Source organism: Rhinichthys klamathensis, unplaced genomic scaffold (assembly GCF_029890125.1).
Source record: "Rhinichthys klamathensis goyatoka isolate OS25496 unplaced genomic scaffold, OSU_Roscu_1.1 h1tg000213l_1, whole genome shotgun sequence".
NCBI lineage: Eukaryota > Metazoa > Chordata > Actinopteri > Cypriniformes > Leuciscidae > Rhinichthys > Rhinichthys klamathensis.
Window position 1 is genome coordinate 238,149 of NW_026606738.1, and position 15,676 is coordinate 253,824.

General features: G+C 37.9%; 2 protein-coding genes across 2 annotated transcripts; both read left to right on the forward strand.

The window, feature by feature from the left end:
• Positions 1-3,762: 3,762 nt before the first annotated feature.
• LOC130097255 (DELTA-actitoxin-Aeq1c) lies at positions 3,763-5,704 on the forward strand. The gene is made up of 3 exons (XM_056264061.1): positions 3,763-3,902; positions 4,771-4,884; positions 5,106-5,704. Exons 2-3 carry the CDS (start codon positions 4,784-4,786, stop codon positions 5,530-5,532), a joined length of 528 nt encoding a protein of 175 aa, XP_056120036.1. The 5' UTR covers positions 3,763-3,902; positions 4,771-4,783; the 3' UTR covers positions 5,533-5,704.
• Positions 5,705-8,154: 2,450 nt separating this feature from the next.
• On the forward strand, positions 8,155-10,336 carry apnl (actinoporin-like protein). Its single transcript, XM_056264062.1, has 3 exons — positions 8,155-8,313; positions 8,921-9,052; positions 9,493-10,336. The coding sequence occupies exons 2-3, from the start codon at positions 8,949-8,951 to the stop codon at positions 9,941-9,943; spliced, it is 555 nt and encodes a 184-aa protein (XP_056120037.1). The 5' UTR covers positions 8,155-8,313; positions 8,921-8,948; the 3' UTR covers positions 9,944-10,336.
• The last annotated feature ends 5,340 nt before the right edge of the window (positions 10,337-15,676 follow it).

The following is a 15,676-nucleotide window of genomic DNA, read 5'->3' on the forward strand; positions in this document are numbered from 1 at the left end:
AAATTCATGTGATGACACACTTTACAAATCAAAACTGTCACCATTTTCCCACTCTCAGCAGAATATTTGGCATAAACTAGTTTGAGTCAAATTTGTGCAAGTTCTTGAATATCCAATATAATTCTGTATCCCTTCAAGGACAACACTATCTTCTCAGTCTTCTGTCTGTTTGACAGGTGCGTTAAAATAATTCCTGCAGGTTACAGCCTCGCTCTTGTTACCTGGAGAGGACTCAAATAAATTCATGTCGCACGCCGCCCTATCGATTACCGGGCTGCAGAGGAATCAAAGGGCACACTGCACAAATCATCATTAAATAAAAGATAAATAATCACACATTCCCTAGCCCTAGACCCCACTGCATCTCTGTAAATGCTCTTTATCTTGGCTAATTTGAATTTGGGGATGCGGTAACATGCCCGGACAAATTAAAGCGTCAGATACAAACACACACACAAGCAAACTGCCCTCACACACACAAAACGCACCTCAAGTGATCTCAAAATGTGATTAATGCCTGAGATTTGGTCCTTGTGGAGAATAAACAGAAAAACATTAGTCGGGCGTGAAACAACAAATACGTAGCTTGAGCACCTGTCCTTTTTTCTATTACATTTTTCTCTCATCCCCGCATCACTGTCTTTTTTTCCCCTCCTGTGCCTCTTATCTGCGGAGTGGCAGCATATATAATCCCTCCGTAATGGACGTTTAATATTTACACGTTTGGTGTAATCACTTAAATGCCTGTTTTACCACGGCCTTGTTTGGGTAGTTGGAGGGCATCTGACAGCCTATTCATCACAAAGTGAGCGTGTGGAACCTCTCACCCCCCTTAACAATCAATCAACCGACAACTTCAACCCCCCTACACACACACACAGCGATTGCTGCATACAGCCTGACTGTGTGTAATCACTTCTGTTTGCATAACCCCCCACCACACACAAACCCCATTAGTCCATCATCTGAAAGGCCCTACCTGTGAATAGCTCCATAGGCTCCAGGGATTAATCTTTAGCCCTTCAGACGCATGGCAGCTCTATGCATTTAGAGAGCCTCCATTGGCTCAGGTAATGGGATGTGGACTTAACACTGAAATACATCTAATCATAAGGTTAGCTTTTGATTTCCTTTGAAAGGATTCAGCCGATGGTGAATTACTTTGGCTGGTGGAGAGAATGTGAAGTGTTTTATTGGATACAGCTATAGTTGCACTAGTTCCAAAAGTCGCTTTGAGCCTTTCTTGGTCACTGTAAAAAGGAGAAAAATAAATCAATGGCTTATGGGGAATACTCTGAAGGAGCATTTATAATCCGAACAATTCAAAATCATTTGTATTAATGAATGTAAATATGCTCAACGGCTATGTTGAATCTTTAAATGTACTTCCAGTGAACACAAAATAAACGAGTTCAAATATGAGGATGGGGAAATAATTCAAATGAGAATTCTGTCACATTTACTCACCCTCATGTCGGTCTAAATCTGTATGACTTATTTTCTTCTGCTCAACACAAAAGAAGATATTTAGATAATAAATAAGTAAATAATCAAAGAACTTCTATTTTTGGGTGAATTATTCATTTAGGTTCAGATCTGAGAGTTAGGGGAAATGTTTTTATAGTTAATCCACAATTAAAAAAGTATCATTAACTCACCCTCATGTTGCTTTAAACCAGTATGACTTTCTTTCTGTAATGTCTTTCTGCTATGGGACACAAAAAAAGACACTTTGAAAAACGTGACTGAAATACATCTAATCATAAGGTTAGCTTTTGATTTTCTGTTTCTCAGATTAAGCATTTCATAATTAGAAGAGGATTAACGGGGTGAATAGGTGTTTATGTGATGCCCCCTGTTGGAAAATGAATGAGGGCCCTGAACTTTCTGTCAGAGATGTAAGTTTATCCTAAATGTGTTTCTGCAAAGTATGCATACACTAGGGCTGAGCGATTTTATCGATTCTGCGATATAAATCGATATTTTTTCTCCCAAGAAAGTATCGATTTTTAGGCCGCGAGTATCGATACATAAGTCCCATTCAAATCCCCCGTGTTAAACCCGTTCGCGTTGCATGAAGAGTGATTTGGTCAGCCAGCCGCTAGTGGCCAGCTGCGCGCGTGCATCGATATTGACGAAAATCCAGCTGTATTCAAACAACAACTTAGCTCTCCTTGTTGGCTAGGCTCCTTGCATGCTGGCTAGTAGCTTTTTTTAAAGCTGGGTCTCCGAAATTGACAGCGCTGTGTTGGACAGATTTGTGCAGCGGTGTTCCGTGAGTGAGAAAGTGCGCGAGGTACGGATGAGTGTGTGTGTGTGTGTGTGTGTGAGAGAGAGAGAGAGAGAGAGAGAGCGAGAGCGAGGTAGTGCTGCGTGAATGCGCTGCGGCGCTCTGCAATCAAATACGATTTTAAATAGGCTTAGTAAAAAAAAAAAAAATGTAAAAAAAATCGTATTCGGTGGTGGAAAACGCCGGCTTTAGGCGCATGGTGAACGCGATGGAGCCCCGCTATCCTATTCCAACCCGCGAACACCTCATCAAGGTTTGCATTCCCAGGCTGTACACTCAGGCAAGAGCACACGTCAAAGCCTCCCTGGCCAGCGCGGAGAGAGTTTCCCTGACGTGCGACGGCTTGACCTCGCGCACAACTGAAGCACGTCACATGTTCAGTGTCAAGCTAAAAAAGCTGTCAAAGAAAAGGCAGTGCAAAGAAACTGTTCACAACAGGCCACTTGCTGCACCTTTTAACTCTCCATTGAAAAGTAAATAAAGTGCAGTATTGCAATTAACAAAGGCTTATAAGCTACAGTTTGCACTGTTGTCTTTCAATAAATAGAACTAATTTTCTCTACACATATTTGATTCATTTTGTCCAGCATTTGCAAGCTGTACTCTCTGCCCAGTCAGAGACATATATTGTGTAAATGATGTTTTCAGTTTTCAGTTCAATTAATTCAATCCAAGTAAATGGAAGACTCACAAGATGTCACCAAAATCACTCTGTCCCCTTTAAATCTTTCAGAAAATGATGTAAGTGTATCGAATTATATCGAATCGTATCGTTGGCTGAATATCGTGATATATATCGTATCGTCAGCCGAATATCGTGTATCGTATCGTATCGTGAGATTAGTGTATCGCTACAGCCCTAGCATACACAGTCTCTTGATGTTTAAATGAGTTTGAAAATGTGCTGGAACGAAGAGGAAATGCCTGTACTTGCAGTTGGACACTCAACACTCTAACACGCTAAGGGTGCAGCTGTGTGTTTTCACTCTCTCTTTCTTCATCGGACCATGACACGTTCAATCACACACTGTCACTCTTAGGAGAGAGACGTTCTAACACGCTTTGATAATGTAGTGTAGGGAAAACATTGCACAAGTGTCCAATAATCTCCCGTTGTCCTTGCACCCTGTTATTAAGCCCTATTTAATTACTTCTTATACTATTCACAAAGGTTTTGGGCGTTGGTGGATTTGGTACTTTTCATCACTTTCAATATTTGCATTGTATCCAAAATAGCATTTCATAACCACATTATGTCATGCTGTTTTCGTTGGCACTGACTGAATCTATCCATTAAAATATGAATTGTTGTAGAATTAATCATTCATTGTTTAGTTTTTTTACTGGCTGTGCCCATGAATAGAGCTTTGTGGATTTATGGAAGCAGTTAGTCAATCTAACTGTGTCAACTCCCATCAAACTCTCCCACAAATGTTTCTACTGTTTTTTTTTGTTTTTTTTTCTCCCTGTCAGCATTGGAGGGGAAAGAAGAGGACACGCCTGTGTTTGTCAAGCAGGTGTTTGTGTGTCTACAAGTGTTTGTCATTCATACGCTGAAACAGAAGAGCAGCAAACCCTCAATTCTCTCAGCAGCAGCATCTCTTACTAGCAGGTAATTGTCAGGTACTTATTAACCAGTTTGTGTTAAGCTTCATGTGTGCGCTGTAAAAAGAAAAAGTAAAAAAGCTTTTGTCTTAAATACAGAATTGAGCATTAACCCTTAATTAATCTGCACTGAAAAGTCTCATTGCTTATATCTGCTAGTGCATGTCTTCGATTCTCAGCTCACTGAATCACTGTTTGTCTCTGCTTACAATTTAGTTCTCTGAGCCATATGGAGCCCGCAAGTGTCTTGCCTATTCTGCCGTGCTGTCAGGCCTGTTATTATAGATATTTTAACGCCTTAGCTAAAAACTTAGAAAACGTTCATCTGTCTACCTGTACCTGCTGTCACACATTTACTAGTTGACATGAAGGAAGATTATGCTTTGCCTTGATTGGATTTTGTAAATGTTAAGCACATGGTAATCTAATTAATTTGATTAGAATGTTGTATCTAAGCTATATAATTTATCTGGTTAAAAGGAAAAATTCAGTCAAAAATTAAAGTTCTACCAGAAAGACTCGGGAGGCAAATTACCGAAAGAAGTATACATTTATTAACAGCCCAGCAAGCAAATATTATGATATAAAGTTCTTTGGCGTAGGCCCCGTCCGTAGCTCGTAATCCGAGGGTACGGAATCTGCATTGCCTGCCTGAAGACGAAGGCAGGGGCGCAGCCGACCCCCTGGGAGGTATGGGAAGGGTGGTGGGGAGGATGGAGGGGAAGGGAACATCCTGGTGCTGCTGGGGAGGATGGAGGTGAATGAAAGAGTAAATGTAACAATGTTTTTATCCTTTAAGACTTTGCTGAATGCAATTATCTTTTCACAAGAAATTTCCATTTTTTTATCTTTCTTTTCTTTCTTGACCCTCACAGAAGAAACGCCAACATGCAGACTGCAGAGGCCGTGTCAGCAACTATAAACACTAACAGGAACTGTACGGTGGAGATCACCAATGTTAGCAGCGTTTACTGCCTTATCAATCCAAAGTAAGGAGAAAATTATGCCTGAGAATATGAAGATATATTTTACATTTACATTGTTAACTCAAAAAGTAGCTTAAACTAAATTACCAGATAAACTGATAAAGAAAAAATGCAGTTATTGAAGGGGACTGACTTTTTTTTTAATTGTAGGGCAAATTCCTTTCATTTACTATTCATTTTCTATAATACATTTTTGACAAATGTCAACTATGAACTTCTCTCAGAGTCTACATGTCCAGTGGGTTCAGTTTCCATCCTCCTCAACCCACCATCCGCACCACCAGGACCGAGGTTTGCTCATTCACAAAGGATGACAACACTGCCACTGGGGCTGTGGGCATCTTGACCTATGACCTCTCCCACATGCAGAATCATATGTGCACTGAGCGCATGGCCATTATGTTCTCTGTTCCCTTCGACTACCACCACTACAAGAATGTCATGGGCATTGGGTTGTTTGAGAGCAGCCGTGGATGTGACAAGGCCCTGTACAAGCACATGTATGAGGGAAAGGACTTCAGCCAGTTCACCCGTGTAGATGCAGGGGGATCTGGAATCACCCACAGAGGAAAGAAAGTAGACTTAAGAGCGACCATGTCTACTGTGGGCAAGGCTATTATTAAGCTAGAGGTGTATGATAAGATGGGCTAAATAATAAACAAATTCAGCTTTAACTCAGTAATTCAAAATTGTTTCATATACTTTACATGATCTTATTCATCATATGCAAAATAATAATAAACATGGCTTTGTGCTTTTTAAAATGTTGATGTCACGTTTTGATGTCTGTATTAATACCTGCATTTATGCGGTCCAAAGATTTGTCAAAATAAAAACCGACTGTTTTGAATACTCATTCTATGTTTGCACTATATAAAATATATATATATATATATATATATACACACACACACAAACAAATATATACAAACATATACAGTATATATATATGCATATACAGTATATGAGTGGTGTAAAGTATTTGGGTAAATGTAATTAGTTAGCCTACTGTACTTGAGTATCTTTTTGCCTACTTTATACTTTGAGTATCAAAGATATTTGCAACTTTTACTCTCTACTTTACTACATATTTGAATAAGTATATGTACTCTTTCCACCAATACATTTGTGACGAGTAATGCAATTACACATTAGATTTTATATGGTACTATATCTTGTGTGTTTTGCCCTTATTTACCTAAACTTGTCAACAAGGCTACTTTACATGAATGTGAATGGATTAGCAACTAGTTGCTGAATCTCAGGTGTTTTATATTTGAGATGAGGTCCACTGATGTCCAGTGCAAGTAAGCTTTTACTTTTTTAGACTTTAATTTTAGTTAAAGGTGCAGTGTGTAGATTTTAGCGGCATCTAGCGGTTCGGTTGCGAGTTGCACTAATGGCTCAGCCCACTGCTCACCCCTCCCTTTCGAAGAAGCTACGGTTGCTAAAACGGGACACACATATCGTCATCTGAGACAGCAGAGAATAGCCAGAGTAAGCCAAGTTTCTGTACCACAGTCCATTATAAACCACATCATGGATAAAGTTTACAAAGCCATAGTCAGGTGAGGATCAAGGGTCTTAATATATAATATAATAATAGTAATCAGCTGATTGTCTCACAAACGTAACCAGCACATTTCTCCCCACATAGCAAACCCATAATACAGCGAGGGAGAAGAACCACATGACACTATCCAAATACATATTTTTTCTAACAGGGTAGTAAAAGTTTAGCTGGCTAATATGAGCTGTTATGCTGTAGGGCTGTGGCTGAGCTGGTTAAAGCGTAAAGCCTTGTTTATACTCGACGCGTCCGCATGAGCGCAAAGGTGGGTGTGGCAAAAATGACGTGATTGTAACAGCGCGCGCACCTCCGCATCCCCTTCACACCATTTACACACAAATTAATAAATAATAATGAATAAAAATATTGTTTTTTTTCTCTGGTTTTGAAAACTCTCGCGATCGACTTAAAATGCTTCCAAGATCGACTTGTTGACCGCGATCGACGGGTTGGTGACTCCTGTAACGTTACTGTTTTACGGTCAATAGTTGATTCAACAGCTGATTGTCAAAGCCAACACAGCGAGGGAGAAGAACTAAGTTACATGAAACAATCCAACTACATATTTTACACCACTGACAAGGGAAAAGTCACTACTCACGGTGTCTGTGGCTAGCTTCTAGCTTTCTGCGGCTTCTCTTTCAAGGTATGAACGAAACGCGCTCTGTAGCGCTGTTTGTTCGCTGTTGGCTACGGTAGAAACATGACGTGACAATATGTCAACCTTCATAGAAGGGGGTGCCCGTGGATTTGTGAGGAGAGCAATCACATTTAAAATCACAATCACATTGTTAAAGGTGCAAATGTGTAATATTTCTGAGGATCTATTGACAGAAATGCAATATAAGATCCATAACTATGTGTTCAGTGGTGTATAAAGACCTTACTCAATGAACTGTTATGTTTTTATTAGCTTAGAATGAGACATTTATATCTACATAACAACTGTTTCTTGATTTTCACTGGCATGTCTCTTAGGTGTTGAGGACTTTTTTTCACGCGGCTAGCGTATTTTTCCAATTGTTTTCAATGGGAGCGTCTCATTTTTAAATTATAAAAATATAATTTATATATAAATTCATAAATAAGTATACCCAAGTTCATGCCCTCCCTTGGAATCAAACCCATGAACTTGTCTTTGCTAGGGAGTCCAATTTCTATAGGAAACATCAAATGAAGCACAATATACTGAACGATTTAAATCCATGTTAATACCTCTTAGTCTTAATTAATCTGAATAGACAGTTGTTACAATAATAAAAAATCTGTGCAAACAGTTGCCTTCATTTTTTTAATTTCCATTAACAACTTTTTTACCACTGCGTTTCAAGCAGGAAATGGAGTGAGAATATTTCTGGGCTTGTTATTTAAAACATATAACAGAACAAAAATTCCCATACAAACCCTCTCCTTACTCTTGCTTAAAGTTTCGTAATAAAATAAGCAAACTATGATCATTACTGTACTAAATGCTATAAAAACAAATCATTATGGTCAATCAAGAAGCCCCACCTAAAATGTACTCCAGTAAAAACCTGAGTCATTTCTGAGACAAATCTGTGCATGCAACTTCACTGTTCCGGTCTAACGAATAAAACAGCTATGGGTGTGAAACTGTTCCAAGCATTTTCCCACCCATGACAGTTATGCCTCTTGAGATGATATGCGTGTGTGTCCAGTCCGTGCGTAAAGAGGGTGTACACAAAATTTGAATAAGCATGCTTTTTTTCTCAGGTAGGCATGTACTGTTCTTGTTGCTGCTTATGAATATAGGGAAAGGGACAGAGTAAAAACGCAGTGACTATTTTGGAACGCACCGTTACTGAGCAACACACATCCTCACACTACGGAGTACCACAGAGGTAAGCCTTCATTCTCATGGAGACAAAATATGCTTAATAATCATAACTTAATAATCAAAACTAAATGCTAATATATCCTTTAATTTCCATATTAAAATTATAACATGGCAAGACAGTTTATTCAGTTAAGGACACTATTATGCACTCCTCTTTTAAAGCAGAGCATTATAAAATTGAAGATTGCTACAGGAAGAGTGGTTTTTGAGGAAGAGGTCTCTGCGTGTAATTACTGTGACCCTGTTTGTTTGCTTGTTAATATGGAGAATAGTAATGAAAGAGGGGCAGAAGTGAACTTGAGAAGCGCTATGTGAACGTTAATCTAATGCTTCAACGTTTTATATTGTAGTGCTTGCACATACACACAAGAACAGGGTGTTTTTCAAGAATAAAATATTGAATTCGACACATTAATTCAGCACAGTAGTTCAAATAGAGGACAATTAACTTATGACCGCAAACTTTATATCATAGAAAAACGATAGAAAAGTTATTGTATTTTTACTGCAGCCCTGTAGTGTAAACAAAACTGAATTTCCACTTCTTTTTACTGAGGTGCAGACTTCTTTTCTCACACCATCCCTCTCCTCCCTACTTCTCTCCGTTTCAGCCGTCAATCAGATCTATCATCCACCATCATGACTGAGTCTGCTGAGGCTGCTGCTGCCAACGTGAGCAGCAGGAGACACGCCACCATAGAGATCACCAACCTGACAAATAACTACTGCCTCATCAACCCCAAGTGAGACTACACCAGAAGCAAATCTAATGTTCAACCAAGCATTCAAAACTAAAAATGTGTCTCTTAACATGTATAGGCATTTAAGGAAAGGAGTGTGAAATGCATTTAAAGGGAGAGTTCAGCCAAAAATGGACATTTTCTAATGTCATTCCAAACTTGTATGACTTTTTCTTTTGTGAAACACAAAAGAAGATATTTTGAAAACTTGTTTGTCCATACAATGTTGTTTTGGACCCCATAAACTTTCATTTTAAGGACAATTTTTTTTAAAACACTTATTTTTTTCATTTGTGTTCAAATTAAGTCAAACATGTTTGGGACACCATTAGGGTGAGTATATGAGTATTTTTTCGGGTGAACTATCCCTTTAAACGTGCATGTTGTGTAGCAATAAGAATGTGTGTGTGCTTGCGTATTATTCATGAGTATAAATCCCACAGGGTCTATCTGGAGAGTGGTGAAACCTTCAACCCACCTCAGCCTACAGTGCGCCCCCTCAAGACTGAAGTATGCACTTTCAGCAAGATCAGCACTCAAGCCACCGGCAGCGTGGGGGTTCTGACCTACGACCTGTTTGAGCGAAACAGAAATGACTACATTGAGACCCTGGCCATAATGTTTTCTGTCCCCTGGGACTACAATCTGTATAAGAATTGGTTTGCAGTAGGTATCTACCCGAAAGGAAAGGAGTGTGACCAGGCCCTTTATAAAGAAATGTACTATCAAAAAAATCAACAGGGCTTTGTGAGGGAGGAGGCCAATGGGTCAGGCATTAACTTTGAGGGCAAATGCCTGGACATCAGGGCCACCATGTGTCCTTTGGGCAGGGCTATAATAAAACTGGAGGTGTGGGACAAGATGGTGTCTCCTATGAGTCAGCAAGTTTGCTAAACAATGTATAAGTCAGCCATTTTACTTAATCAAAATCATATAGTAACTTTTTTTTACACATACTTATACGCCTAATGTGTTATCATTGATATCATAAATGTTTGCATATACATTTACCAATGTAATAAATCTAGCACTATTTCTTTAATATCCCACACTTTAAACTGTTTGCTTTCTCTGTCAGTAGAATGCCTCAGATGTGTGTTTACAGTTTGCTTCTGCTTCCTGCAGGCTAAATCCGCTCTCATATCAGGCAGCCATTGTGTTGTTATTCAGTCAAACCATCTTCTGGGTATTTTTTTTTCTCCCTCATCAGGGCAGAGATCCCTCTGAACAATACACACTGTCTGTACTGACTGCTGAGGTATTTTGAAATAAATATTTATTCTGCAATTTCGTAGTAATACCTTCGCCTTTTTACTGAGCCTGAAGGCTTGGTTCTGTGTATTCAAAATCTCAAATGAGAGCCGAGGCTGTTCGCCATAAGCTGGAAACGGTCCTGTGTAAATATTATTTTGTAATATGTATTTGGAAATTCCTAATGCCCGAAGAGGGCAACTGAACAATGGGAACCGAAAGACAGAGACGAAGATATAAAGAATGAATCACAGCATCAAAGAACTGGCAGAGCACGTTTTACATCTTTAAACTGCTCTTGTCCTGAATAACTCCTTCAGTAGGCACTGAATGATGTCTTTCCAGCTTACTCAATACTTAGAATTCACAATTTCACAATTCAGAAACATCAATGCCAATTTATCAGTAAAAAATTGAGCTATAATTGGCAAACTAAAAGTTTGACAAGCAAGCAACTATCACTACTTTCCCAAAACTGAAGGGGACTGATATCTCTTTTAACGCACCAGCAATCCAGTCATTAAGGTCAAAGAGCAACGTTTGTATAGAGCACGCCTCGAGAGACTGAAGCAATATTACCAACAAACATCAAAAATAAAAACAAGTCTGTTATTAGACCTTAATTCAATGGTTGAGAGCAGGAGTGAGTTATTTCTCGTTCCATTCTTCACACTACAGCCCTATTATCGTCAAATAAGAGCACTGATCAAAGGTTTCTTTCTCTATGTGCTGTGGTATTTACATGGAAAGCAACAGGCTAAACAACTCTTTAACAGATATCTCTGGAGCATTGTTGCACAATGTAATGGACAGGTGGAGAACTGCTGTAAACAGATGGCAAGTGCTTTTCTGATGCTACTGTGGGTATACTAAGTCAGGTGTGTGGATTTCCCCCATACTGGAGCTTGAAGCAGTATTCTTTTCTTTCCCTAGTGTATTTATTTTGCACTGCAAGGGAAATATTTCCCATTTTGCTTACGCTGTTTTGTATTTGTGTATTTGAGCGTGTGTATGCAAGCATGTCCATGCACGCCACTGGGAAATGCCAATTAATATTGACACACACTTCAAATAAATAAGGTTTGCACCTGTATTTAATGCTGTACATTCTTAAAATACTTAATTAAACTGAGATAGGACAAAGTAAGCTAATTTCAGAGTTCACAGATCTCCCAAAAAAAGTCTAAATGCTGTGGCACAAGGTTTGGCTTGTTAGTGTCATGCCAATTATGCCAGTAAATAGATGCCAATAAGCATCTTTTTGCAGTGATGGTCATTGAAAAATATATTCAAGAAAAATATGGACAAAAACAAGCAACACATAAGTTGGAAATATTTCATTATATTACAGCAGATATTTTGGAGGGTTCTTAAAAGTGTGAAATTGTGTGACTATTTTTCTGTCCGTGAACCAAAATTATTATTATTATTATATTTTTTTCTGTTTTTGATTTTCATTTGGAGGATTAACTGTTTATTCACTGGAGCTCTCAAAAGGAGTAGTGGTAATTTGTGAGAGGAGGATACACCCAGGAAGAAAAATCTCAGAGACATCTAAGCAGGGCATTGGGCAAAGGTTGCCCTAATATGTGGGATCTGCGAGAGTTCAAGCTAATATAAAGGGTTTCAGATCAGTATTAAGAAGTCCAGGTAACCTTATCCAATGTTAGTGACATGTTATTTGTTCAAATTTGAACCAGACACAAGGCTAAACACTGCAGGAGCTGTTAAGAACAAAATGGATCAGCATTTACATTTACGCATTTGACACTTTTATCCAAGGTGACTTAAGGCCCGTTCACACCAAGAGCATTACCTAGATAACTATAACTGATACCATATTGGCATCCATACCGATGCACAATAATGTTCTGTTTATTGTAGGGATGCACGATATATCAGCCACCATATCGGTATCGACCAATATATGTTCATTTTTTATGTTATCGTTATTGGCCGAAGAAAAAGTATAAAATAAGAACATTTGGCCGATATATTAAAGCTGATAATAATATTTCCTCCAGCTGAGACACTTCAGATGCGCACTGTTCACCATGATGGTTTTGAACTGCTTGAAATAAGTGCAACATGTAGTGTCATATAGGCTACATAAAATTATAATGACAACATTATAATTGTGTGCTTGGGACATGGCTTTTAATGGTGAGACTTGTTTTTGTAATCAGGCTCTCAAAAATTTGATCAAATTTGGATTTGTATCGGCCAATATATCGATAATCGGCTTTCAAATACAAAGAATGTATATTATGTTTAATTGTAGCCAAAATGTTAATATCGGTGCATCCCTAGTTTATTGTAGCGCATGCTTGCAGTTCCACATCACCTGGTGCTTTAAATGCATATCGTTCATCAGCTGGAAACAAATTCCTCTGTGCAGTTATCATTATAGCTGTGGGTTGGACTTCTGTATTCCCAAAGAATTAGAACGATTTTAGTTACCATCTTTGGTCAGAACAGGCCTTTACAATGCATTCAAGGTACATATTTTATCAGTTGATGTTATCCCTGGGAATTTAAACTTCCAAAAAAATCTCTCAGAAACTAATATACTTCAATTATTTGAAAAGAATACCAATCTTTGTCTCAAAAACAATGGTAGAGGTAATGCCCAAACAAGCATGATAGCTGTGATCACAAGGATTTATCTTTGCATTTAATGTGAATTCACTTCTACAACATTTTCTGCCAGTGATATCCTTAACTGACTTCAACAAGCCCAGTTTCACAAGAAAAATCCATTTCATTAATTCTGAAGATAGATTTATATTGGTAAATCACAATTCAAATTGGTTTACTGCTGCTATTTTGCTGTGTGAGAGTGCCACTGTGTGGAGGGATGAGGTAAAGTGACTCAGAGCTACATGCAATTTACACGCAATATCTATTGGCAGGGCCGTCGCTAGTGGGGTGACAGGTGGTGACAATTATAGGGGCCCCCGCTGCCCAGGGGGCCCCACAAAATCCAGCAGTTATACTATTTAGGCCCCTGTAGTATGAATAATTCTAATATTTATATTAGTTGTATGCCTGAGATTTAAATGAAAACCACAAAAACGTGCAATTTGGGTAAATATTTTTCCAAATATCTGCTTCTCTTACCTCCATAAAAATGGTTTAGTCCGACCTAAAGTATGTATTAATTATTCAGTCAGAGTCAGTGACAAACATCAGATGGACCCAATAAAATTGTAAGTCCCGCCCCAGCTCGTGAACAGAACCAATCAGAGTTGAGGCGGCAGCCTGAAGTTAACGATGAACTTGGTGGAAGAGCAGGAGACTAACTGACTGAAAAATGTCAAATGTCAATGTCAAAAATGGGGAAAAGAAAACAAATCAGGGAACCAGAAATGCCAGGAAAAGACGGAGAGGGAGGCAAGGAGAGTGGTGGTATCCTAGTCGATCAAGACGTTCTTAAAGACCGGTTAAATATTGTTATTTCGCTGGGAATTAGAAAACTTCCGTCTACAGTCTGCCGTGTACAGTCATTGTTTATTATCGGTGCGCGCCGCAATCGACCGAATGATTACGTGGTCTAAATTCCTGTCTTTTTACAGTATTGTAACTAGAGTTTTTAAAAAATTACACGAGTCACGACGCATTGCATTATGCATCTGACCTGCCGGCTGATGATATTTAAAACATAGAGAAAACACGAAGACAACACACTGCACTTGGATGAATAAATGTATTCGCTTTATTTAATAATATTACCAGTTCCATATTATCTTTATTAAAAAATAAGACAATGAATGCTTTTATTTTTTTAATTAGACTGCATTCTTGTCAAGTTTTTAAATGTTTACTTTTTGATTTATGAATTATAACAGACTGATGGGGAATTTTTTTTATTACTTTTTAAAAATTGGTTTTATTATTATTTAACAATTTCTTGCTTTTTTTATTAGTTGTAATTTTTATATAAACATTTAACTTTTAAAATAAAGGTTTTACAACAACATCACCATCTTCTGTTATGTGGGCCTCCATGTTCATCTATTGTACAGTATATGATATTGGTGGAGGGTGGTGGGGGCCCACATCAATATTTTTTCAGGGGGCCCCGAATCCTCTAGCTACGGCCCTGTCTATTGGATTATAGTTATGATGATGAATATAAGCTATTAAGAGATAAAAACAGGTTATATATTACTGTACTTCATATAAATAAAAAGGGAAACAAAGCTTTCAGTCTAACATCCAACCATCCATCTTTGCCTAAAGGGAAGAGTAAAAGAGAAAAAGACAGAGGTTGTGTGTGTTTGTGTACTTGTGTTTGCTTCTAAAATTATTTACCCCATATTTGAACTGTTCAGTGGTTCTTGAGCAGGAGGCCTGTTGTCTGATCTCAGTGATGGCAGCATTCAGATGCGCTGTAGGAGCGCTGTCAACCCCCACCAGCAGACGCCCACTCGGTTGTGTCCAGAACGACAGCATTTCCTACACAAACAACAAGAAAATCAACAAATCCAGTGGAGTACCATCCAGAAATAAGTGTGCTATACAATACAGTAAAAGAAATAATATGTTCCATAATAGTTCACATATGGTTCAAGCACTTATTAATGTTGATAAAGAATAAAAAGATAAAACAAGATATTTGTATGAAGTAATGGAAGTTCCATTAATTCATAAAAATATCTTGTTTTATCTTTTTATTCTTTATCCATTTTTATTAGTTCTTGAACCATGTGTGAACTAACATGGAATCAGGTTTTGTTTAGTATACTTTCGGAATATGTAACCTTTAAAGTGAAACCTTTGAATTGAAATTGGATACAAATAGGCTACTAAATAACATAATACTAGTAACAATAATAGTAGTAATATTAAAATATTAGTATAACAACAAACTACAGAAAATGTATTAGAAACAAATAAAAATAATTTACAGCATTGTTAATCATTTACCAAAACGTTTTGGGCATAGGCCTATATGTCTTCACAGGAGTCTGCTACATGTAGCAGACTCCTGTGAAGACATATAGGCCTATGCCCCTTACGAAAAAGAAGTATACTTCAAGTTCATTTTATGAAGAATACTTAAGTAATGTTCAAGTATATTTTTAAGTATACTTTATGTAGTAGGTATACTAATGTCAATATGTACTAGTAGTAAACTTGTAAGTGTACTATTTTAATACCGCTTGGGACTAAATTGGCCCACTTGTAGACTAGTATATAAAAGTATGTTTAAGTGTACTATAAGTGTGACAGTAGTAAACTTTAAGTGCACAACTAGTTCATAATTACGTTTCTCATTTGTACTGCAAGTGAACTTATGGGTATACTAGTAGTTTACTATTTTAATACTTGTAGCACATTTTTAGTTTATGAAAGTACACTTTAAAGTATTTC

What these genes read in the sequence shown, in the direction of transcription:
- LOC130097255 (XM_056264061.1), top strand. Translation starts at nt 4,784, where the DNA reads ATGCAGACTGCAGAGGCCGTGTCAGCAACTATAAACACTAACAGGAAC. An exon ending in TACTGCCTTATCAATCCAAA is followed by an intron (nt 4,885 to 5,105) that starts GTAAGGAGAAAA and finishes AACTTCTCTCAG; the next exon opens with AGTCTACATGTCCAGTGGGT.
- apnl (XM_056264062.1), top strand. Translation starts at nt 8,949, where the DNA reads ATGACTGAGTCTGCTGAGGCTGCTGCTGCCAACGTGAGCAGCAGGAGA. An exon ending in TACTGCCTCATCAACCCCAA is followed by an intron (nt 9,053 to 9,492) that starts GTGAGACTACAC and finishes TAAATCCCACAG; the next exon opens with GGTCTATCTGGAGAGTGGTG.